Source organism: Melanerpes formicivorus, unplaced genomic scaffold, assembly GCF_026170545.1.
Source record: "Melanerpes formicivorus ecotype bairdi unplaced genomic scaffold, bMelFor1.0.p_v2 SCAF_17, whole genome shotgun sequence".
Classification (NCBI taxonomy): domain Eukaryota; kingdom Metazoa; phylum Chordata; class Aves; order Piciformes; family Picidae; genus Melanerpes; species Melanerpes formicivorus.
In genome coordinates, this window is record NW_027142369.1 from 10,083,581 (window position 1) to 10,093,019 (window position 9,439).

Genomic DNA, 9,439 nt, shown 5'->3' on the forward strand with positions numbered 1-9,439 from the left:
CAACTATGGGATGCAATAGGGAAATTGCCTGTGAAGTACCAAATGTAGAAAGAAAACCAAGAGGGATGATGCAAGTCACTCTGTGTCTTCTGCTAACAGGAGAGATGCCACCAAGGTAGGTGTGATAGATCTCCAAAACTGCACTAAAACCATGTGGGCATCAAATTAACCTCATGGTGGCAGGAGGCTGCAGGGACTGGAAGGTTAAACAGGTTCAGAATGCAGTTTAATAAAATTAATGGGAAAGATGCCTCAAAGATTGTTCTGAACATCAAAGCACAGGCCATGGCAAAGGAGGACCCCTGGGAAGCTGGGAGCTTGGGGTAGGAGTGGCACTGTCCACCTGTGTTGCTTCCTTTGACAGGCCCTATTGCACTCAGCTTCAGCCTGACCCAGCTCAGCTGCTCTCACCCTAAATAACCCCTGGCTTAAAAATTTATGAGAGCTGAGGAGGCCTGAGAAACAGTGTGTCCACAGGATCCACTGGTAGCTACAGAAAGCACTCAGGCCTCAGGCATTTTTTAAAAACTAGATCATATCTTCATGTCCATGATCATGAGCAGGCAGAATGAAGAGGTGCCTGTTAGTATTGTTTTGTTGTTGGTTGTTTTTTGGTTTTTGTTTTGTTTTTTCTGTTAAAACCCCCCAAAACAACAGCCAAATCCCACTTGTACCAATATCTGAGGAGCTGAGCAAATGACACGCTGCCACAGGGCGGTTTAAGAAGGCAAGTCCCCCAGCCCTGGGTGAGGTCTCCAGCAGCTAAGAGAAAAAACACCTTCCCCCCAAGAAAATCCCGGGAAGGGGTGAACTCGGTCTCTTCCCTGGAGCTGCGGGTGCATGGAGCACCGGGCCGCGCTGCAGCCACGCAAAAACCTCACCAGACTCCACGCTCATATTTTTTTTTCCCCCTAGGAGAGGCGAACCGGACCCGCCCCGGCGGCGGCAGGAAGCGCGGGGGAGAAGCAGCGCCCACCCCATCCGCCGGGCTGGCAGCGGGGGCGGGCGGTGCTGAGCTGGGCTTGCTACGCTTCCGCACGGGTAAGCGGCTGCGCGGACGCGGGGGAGACTGCGGAGGGCCGGCCTGGAAGGGGAGGGCAGGGCGCTGGGTGCGCTCCCGGAGAGGCTGCGCTCACCGCCTCCCCCTGCTGCTTCCCCCAGCGCCGCGCAATAATTTTCAGTGGAAACAATAGCAAATATCAGCATTTATTTGCGAAGGGGCCGCTGGCGAAGCGGGGTAAGGGCGGCTGAGCCCGGCACAATAGGGGCTTTGTTGGGTGGTATAGGGCTGGCTCTGTGCGCGGCAGCCGCCCAGCTCCGTGTTGCCGCCGGCTTCGCTTCTCCCCCTGCCCCCGACGCGGCGGCTCCGGGGGCGGGCAGCTCAAGGAGCGATGGCGAGCGCGGGTTGTGATGCGATGGGAAACACGATCCGGGAGCAGAGAGAGAACGCTGGGCAGGTTTAAAGTTGTTGCCCGCACAGCGCGGAGCACAGATCGTTCGTAGCGGCCACGTGGAGAAGTCCTGGGGATATTTGGGCTCATTGGACGTGGTTTTGGGCACCAGTGTTGGTGTCGGTAGGAGGAATTTACTAAATCGGTGCGCATGGACCGGCAGCAGAAAGCTCAGTGAAGCCGCTGGCCCGGTGCCCCCATCTGAGCCTTCGGGAGTTCTGTGGTTTGTTTTCGAGATGACCATCTTGTCTTTTGCTCTCAGGCACGCCATGGACAGTACCGGCCACAGCGTCCTCCTCCTCCAGCAGCTGAACATGCAGCGGGAGTTTGGGTTTCTGTGTGACTGCACAGTTGCTATAGGAGATGTTTACTTCAAAGCCCACAGAGCGGTGCTCGCTGCTTTTTCAAACTATTTTAAGATGATATTTATTCATCAGACGAGGTAAGAACACACAGATCTCCTCCTACCTTTTAACCACTCTGATCAACTTCCTGCTTTTTACTTTCTAAAAGTATTGAAGTCTTAAAGAGCATATATGGGGTGTTAAATGGCCCAAGATTATTTTCCTAACACAGCACATGTCTTAACTAAACATTCCCAGTGCAGAATAAGCTGTCCTTGGAAACCACCCTCTTAGTATACATCAACATCAGGCCCCACATTTTGGTGATGAGACATTTATGTGACCAGAGGAAATAAACGTGTAAGTACCACAAGCCTCTTGCAGTGAAGCTCATAAGATTTGCAATTTAGAGGTAACCAGGTACCTTCTGCACATAGGCAGCACATTCATTACTTTGCATTAGCTTGTAGGCAAGTTTGGTGGGTGGGACTGTGCCTTCTGGCAGCATCTCCAGGCTTGAAGCAATCAAGAAGCCTTATCACAGTTATGTGCTTCAGACTCTTGTAGATAAGGGTCAAGGCTGAGATCATCAATTTATTTCAAGCTGCTTCACCTGGCTGGGTTAGGAGTGGTTCTGCAGGTATAACGATGGTGGTGCTAAGGTCTAATCTCATCTCTGACCTGGAGTATGCTGCTTGTAATCAGTTAAACTCTTCTCCATTCGCCTCCCTTTTTGAATGGTCATGGCCCCCAGCACCTTTTCAGTATCATTATTATAATCATCAGGCCATGTAGCCCTTTGGCTGGAAGTGAGAAGATGAGTTAACCTCCTTTCTGAAAGATGTTATTTACAGATAGTTAAGTGCAAATCTCATAAAGATTACACAGTAGAAGCATCTGAATTTATTATCTAAACAAAAATATTACTTGCCTTGTATTGTTAGCCACCATAATGGCACACACCAGTGATGTGCAGCTTGCGTAGCATTGCTGTGGTGCCATGTGGCAGCAACTGTCTGTGTGTGCAAGTGATGGGGTGACCAGGGTCTAGCCACTCTCACTGTTCCTGGTTGCAGTTGTGCACATGGCCTGTAAAATCACAGGAATAAGTACAGGCTCAAGCACTTTGCTGTGCAAATGGGACATGTGCACTTCTGCGCAGCTTGGTGGGGAGTGCTGCTGGTAAATTAGGAAGCAGGCAGCAACGCACATGCTCTTAGCAGCAATGGTAGTGTAAATGGACAGGCTGGTTGTGGATCATGACTGTAGTTTGGAGCCCTGTCTGTACTTAATAATCTGTTTTGTTTCAGTGATTGCATAAAGATTCAGCCTACAGACATCCAGCCTGACATATTTAGTTATTTGCTGCATGTCATGTACACTGGGAAAGGGCCAAAGCAGACTGTCAGCCAGAGCCGACTGGAGGAGGGCATCCGCTTTCTGCATGCAGACCACCTCTCCCATATCGCTGTAGAGATGAACCAAGTGTTCTCCCCAGAGCCAGTCCAGTCTTCAAACTTATATGGCATCCAGATCTCAACCGCACACAAACCAGCAAAGGAACACCTGGGAGTTAAGGAGAGTCTGCCCAAGGTGGGCAGCAGGTCCACTGTCCAGGCTGATCACCCGCAGCTGCAGCTCTCTCTGGCCATTGGCCTGGATGACAGTTCCCTGGACCAGCAGGTTGCTTGCCCCTCCACTCAGCCTGCTGCTCTCACCAAGCCAGCAGAAGAGCATCCAAAGCTATCTGTCTCCATAAAGCAGGAGAGGTGTGATTCAGAGCCTGTAGTGTCCCAGAGCTGCACCCCTCCTTCTCCAGAGGTAACAAGCCCCATCTTTGCCAAGGCTGGCCTCAAAGTGCACTTGTGTCACTACTGCGGAGAGCGATTCAACTCACGGGGTGGGCTGCGGCAACACTTGCACACCCATGTCTCTGGCTCACTGCCATTTGGTGTGCCAGCCTCCATCCTGGAGAGCAGCGACCTGGGGGAGGTGCAACCACTGGGAGAGGTGCAGCCTCTGGCTGAGGACAGAGAGGCAGGGGACGGCCACCGGATTGGGGCCTTCCTCCTGAAGGATGACGAGCATCAGCTGGAGCATCCGAACTGCAGTGACCTGGAGCCTCTGCAGATTGGCCAGCTCTCCCTCATCTCCAAGGAACATGAACCGATGGAGTTGAACTGTAACTTTTCTTTCTCAAGAAAGAGAAAAATTAGTTGCACTGTCTGTGGCCGCACATTTTTCCGGAAGAGCCAGCTGCTGGAACACATGTACACACACAGAGGGAAACACCACAGATACAGCCGCTGCCAGCGGCTGGAGAGCCCTGCAACCCCCAGATTTCATCCTTACTGTGACAGCGAGAGCATGGGGAAGAGCTCCAGTTTATCCCAAGACCACTTAGATGAATGTATACTGGAGTCAGATCTCATCCAAGAAAGTGTTGATACAATCCTGGTAGAGTAGTGCTCCCCCTGTGTAGACTTCAGATGCTGAAACTGGGTATTTTGGCATTTTCCACCTAGTGACCTCTGCAGCTGATTTTTTTTCAACCACCATTCCCATCACCTCTGAGATAACTGTGAAAAAAACTGTACTTCAATTTGTATACTTGCCTTTTTTTTACTTCTCTAACTTACAAGCTCAAGCTAATTCCCACCTAAGTCCTTCTTGGAAGCCTCCATGTAACGCTGACATTTTTTGGTAAATATGAACCTGTTCCTGCTCTGCTTTACTAGAGTTCAGACTGTGTTGCTGGGTGTGAAGTTTAAACATTGTTTAATACATTGTGTGGTGCTGTACTTGGTGTCCCGTAGAATTACTCTTCTGAAACCAGATGGAGGGAGGTGTAGAGGGAAATATGCATTGTGTTTCCCAAAGAGTTTTTGGGTTTAATTAAAAGAAATATCTCAAGGAGATTAATCCTGAAGTTTGTGTTGTGTAAGTGCAGTTTATAGTTCTCCACATAAATAGATGTAGGAGCTCTAAGGCTGATCTCAAGGGAACTGGCAGTGTTGATGTAGGGGTGGGAGCCTTCACTTTGACAAGCCCTGGAGCCCTTGTCAGTACAATCTTTTAAATTTACTTCTAGGTTCAAGTGGGTTTTATGCGTTTTTCCTTATTCTACTCTCTCTTTGTCAACTGACTACTGCATGAGCGGTGGTAATTTTTTTTATGCCACTCTAAGACCACATCACATTATTGGACTGCCTTCTCTGCAAGGAGGAATGAAAGCTGCAAAGAAGTGTCCTCTTCTCCCAAAGAGGCACATCCTAACCTAAGTCTTTACTGGATTAAATACCACATGTGGCTTTCCTCAGTGAAAATTGTTTCTGACTTCTAAAACGGCTTGGAGCAAACACTATTAAACACTTCAGTGTATATTTGCTGAGAGCAAATATGTGTTACTTCTTCTCTGCTAGTGGAGCCACCGTAAAACGGTAAACCAAAGGTTTTTTGCCTTTCATGTATCATTACTTGGTATCTGAGGAGTAACAACTTATCCAAGAGGGGTTTAAAATTGTATTAGTTCCTCTTTGATTCATAGTTTATCCCTCTGTAGTTTTCTATCTGAGATAACCAAGCTTTCTGCCAGATGGGTTTCAGCTGATCCCTTGAGGTGCTGTTGATGAGAAGGCCCCAAAGAGGCACACAGTTCTTCTAGCACAGAGGTTTCTTTTGCAGCAAAGAGCAAAAGCCTTATGAGCTACTCCTGTAATCTCATTACCCAGTTTTTAGAGAAACTGGAGGCTCCCTGCCAGTCCTGGTGGAGTTGAGTCACTGCCTTTGGAAGCAGGGAGCCTGAACAATGGTGAGAACAGTTCATTGTCAAAATGCCCGCTCCAAAGCTCTTTGTAGTCAGGACCCTTGAGCTGTCTTCTTTGAAACTGTCCTGTGGCAAGAGCTGCACTTAAATTGCTGCTGAATTAAAAGACCATCTGAGGTCTTGTAAGGATGGCTGCTGCTTCTTCTGGGCAGGGAGCTGCACACTCCAGGGGATAGATTTGCCACCAAGGGCTGCCAAATTGTGTTTTAAGACAAAAGGGAAAAACAAACAGCCTTTGAGCTTGCCCAGATGATGTTACAAAATGCACATTGCGGTTTGGTGTGTACTTGCTTGCTAGACTGAGAGCTTCTCTTGCTGTATATACCCATTAAAGTTGCTCTGCTGTGAATACATCTTAACTTGGCTTGAAAAGCCTCCCTGTAAAACAAGCAAACAAACAAAACCCTGCCGACATCCGGGCCTGCAAATGCTGCATCTAAACACGGAGTGATTCGCATGAAGCATTTCCTAGAAGAGAGCCTTCTGAGTGTCTTCCTAGGCTAATAGCAGGAGCTAAATCACATCCAGTAGACTGCTTATAACTGTCCCAAATATCCCCAGGCTTCTACTGATGTGGCTGGAGGGCTGAGCCCAGAGAGTGGTGGTGAATGGTGCTACATCCAGCTGGCAGCCAGTCACTAGTTGTGTTCCCCAAGGATCAGTGCTGGGCCCCATGCTCTTTAATATCTTTATCGATGATCTGGATGAGGGGATTCAGTCCATCATCAGTAAGTTTGCAGACGACATCAAGCTGGGGATCTGTTAGAGGTTAGGAGAGCTCTGCAGAGGGACTTTGACAGGCTGCACAGATGGGCAGAGTCCAACGGCATGAGATTTAACACATCTAAGTGCCAGGTTCTACACATTGGCCACAACAACCCCATGCAGTGCTACAGGCTGGGGTCAGAGTGGCTGGAGAGCGACCAGGCAGAAAGGGGCCTGGGGGTACTGGTTGATAGTAGGCTGAACATAAGCCAGCAGTGTGCCCAGGCAGGCAAGAAGGCCAATGGCATCCTGGCCTGCATCAGAAATAGTGTGTCCAGCAGGAGCAGGGAAGTCATTCTGCCCCTGTACTTAGCACTGGTTAGGCCACACCTTGAGTACTGTGTCCAGTTCTGGGCCCCTCAGTTTAGGAAAGATGTTGAGTTGCTGGAACTTGTCCAGAGAAGGGCAACAAAGTTGGTGGGGGGTTTGGAGCACAAACCCTATGAGGAGAGGTTGCTTAGCCTGGAGAGGAGGAGGCTTCTTGCTGTCTTATTGCTGTCTACAACTACCTGAAGGGAGGTTGTAGCCAGGTGAGGGTTGGTCTCTTCTCCCAGGCAACCAGCACCAGAACAAGAGGACACAGTCTCAAGCTGTGCCAGGGGAGGTTTAGGCTGGATGTTAGGAAGAAGTTCTTCACAGAAAGAGTGATTTGCCATTGGAATGGGCTGCCCAGGGAAGTGGTGGAGTCACCATCGCTGGAGGTGTTTAGGAAGGGACTGGATGGGGCACTTGGTGCCATGGTTTAGTTGATTAGATAGTGTTGGATGATAGGTTGGACTCAATGATCTCAAAACTCAAACTGATTAATTCTATCCTGTTCTATTTCTACATGACGGTAAAAATAAATAAGTGGCATTTTATAGTCATTCCCTGTTTGTGTGCAATACTTTGCTGAGTGGACTGGCTTCTCTGGATGCTGGCTTGCTTCGCTTGGGTTCCTGCATTTAATTTAAGAAGAGAGAGGAGTGTCTGCTGCATTATGTATGGCTGTGAAGAAGAGCTAAAAGTGAGCTTTCAGACAGTTCAGTCAGTAGATAAGCACCTTGCAGCTTCAACTAGGTGCCTAACTTGCCTGAACTAATTGATATTGAAAGTCAAATGGCCCTTGAAGTCTGCAAAGTTAATGATAGGGCTCACTACTGGGGACATCGGGGGTACAGCAAATATCAGTGCCTAAAGGCTTCTCTGGGACATGCTGCTCATCTTCAGATTTGTGAGAAGGATTGTTTTGTTCACATCTTGGCCATTGAAAGAGAGCCTTGACAAAAACTGTGCACTCTGGAAGAAAATCCAAATGTCTATGAGCTATATGTATATATGTGTTGTAGGAGTGACAGACATCAGCAAAGCTGAAACCACCCTGGAATCAGCACTGTGCTCATGGATGTGTTTGGTGTGTCTTTGAAAAGTTACAGCTGTAAGTAATTTTTTTTTTTTTAATTGTCATGCCTTTATAGGGGTGTGTTTTGGTTAAGCTTTGTGGTACTGAACATCTGTGACATCAAACATCTGTGAAGGGCAGTTTTTGCATCATGTGCAATACCAGAAATGCACGTTCAGCAGTTTTCTACTGTAAGCATTGAGCGCTGTTAATATAATTAAAGCAGTAGAAAAAGCCTGAGAGACAGAAGTAGTCAGCTCCAAGTTACATTAACTTGAAAACATCCTTCTCTTTAAGTCTTATGAATAGAAAACCATTTTAGAAAACAGTTACATGTGCTAAGCAATGAGCAGCTGCTCCTGGATACATCATAAGAATTTTTATTGCTGTATGTAGACGACACTTGAATTACTGAGTGCTTAACCTTTATGCCAGTGCATGCTTGAAAATCTGCCTGACTTGCACAGCTGGGCTTGGCAAATACTCATTTCTTCTTGTTTTGGGTTTTTGGTGTGTTTGGGGTTTTTTTTGGGTTGTTTTTTTCATGAAATCACAAAATAATTTGTTACAGTGTGCAGAATAATGATGCTGGTGATTCCTTTCAGGTATCTGCAATTGGTTGATAGATACACATGGGCATAAACAAGGAAAGACCTGGGATGGTGATAGCTGAAGGCTGGAAGTCTAATAGCTCCATGGAATCCCCTGCGCTATGTCCTGCGCTGTGAGGGATACCAGCATCAAAGGTGGAGAGCTGATGAACTACAAGCATTAAAGTGCCTTGTCTGTGGGCTCTGCAGCTCATGTTTTATGAAAACATGGGAAGATTTTGGTTCAAATCCCTGCCAAAACCCCATAGCATGATCAGACTCCTCAGCCAGATCAAGTTAACCTCTGAAATGCCAGCAAGTGCTGCCTTGGCTAGCATTGTTTTCACATGTATCTGGGTGTTGGCTTGAATATTCTGCATGTAGGTTAGCTGGCTCAAAAACCAAAGCATGCTCAACAATTTTGAGATAGGTATTTTGAAATATTTTTAGTGCTCTGATGCTGGACAGGCCAGGTCCAACATGAGCCATGCTTCTTGTGCTGCATAGGGTTCAATACAGGGTGTGGAATATAGGATATTTATCCTCACTTGCAGCATAAGGTCCAGTTATTTTACTGAGAGCCTTGTTTTTCACCTCCTGCAGTGCTGCCTGGGGGGTGCTGTTTGGCAGCACTTGTGGAATGAAAGTGTTGGGTTGAACTTCTGCATTATTGGTGCCAGAGGAGTGAGACTTTGGTGCCTATTCCTTGCACAAGTTGTCCTTAAAAGGTACTGTATCCCCTCTCAGTTTTCACCTTAAATGTTTGAATTTTACCTCTTTCACCTTGAAAGAGGTAAAAAAGGGTGGCTAAGGGAGACTGATGCCAGGAGGCCATGCTGATGACTGGGCTGTGATTGCTCCATGTGCACCCTTCAGCTCATTTTACCCTCTGCACAGACCTTCAGCCATCTGGCTACACCACCATTTGGGCAAGGTCTTCCCTTGCATGTTGATTGTCAAATCACTGCAAAAATGGATGTCAGTGGCATGCAGGGGGTGTGGAAGGGCTGACAACCTATTTGTGGGTGCAGTGTCCCCTCCACCAGACAGGCCTGGGACATTTGCGCATACTAAGAAGGTTA

The 9,439-nt window shown here is 47.8% G+C and overlaps 1 protein-coding gene across 4 annotated transcripts; it reads left to right on the forward strand.

Annotated features, from left to right (window-relative positions):
- Window positions 1–974: 974 nt before the first annotated feature.
- ZBTB25 (zinc finger and BTB domain containing 25) lies at window positions 975–9,439 on the forward strand. Of its 4 annotated transcripts, none has more exons than XM_068148906.1 (3): window positions 975–1,041; window positions 1,714–1,893; window positions 3,106–9,439. In XM_068148906.1, exons 2-3 carry the CDS (start codon window positions 1,721–1,723, stop codon window positions 4,259–4,261), a joined length of 1,329 nt encoding a protein of 442 aa, XP_068005007.1. In that variant the 5' UTR covers window positions 975–1,041; window positions 1,714–1,720; the 3' UTR covers window positions 4,262–9,439. The 4 variants fall into 4 exon arrangements, with proteins under 4 accessions (XP_068005007.1, XP_068005006.1, XP_068005008.1 ...); XM_068148905.1 differs by lacking the exon at window positions 975–1,041 and adding an exon at window positions 1,078–1,237; XM_068148907.1 differs by lacking the exon at window positions 975–1,041 and adding an exon at window positions 1,282–1,596.

What these genes read in the sequence shown, in the direction of transcription:
- ZBTB25 (XM_068148904.1), top strand. Translation starts at nt 1,688, where the DNA reads ATGACCATCTTGTCTTTTGCTCTCAGGCACGCCATGGACAGTACCGGC. An exon ending in ATATTTATTCATCAGACGAG is followed by an intron (nt 1,894 to 3,105) that starts GTAAGAACACAC and finishes GTTTTGTTTCAG; the next exon opens with TGATTGCATAAAGATTCAGC.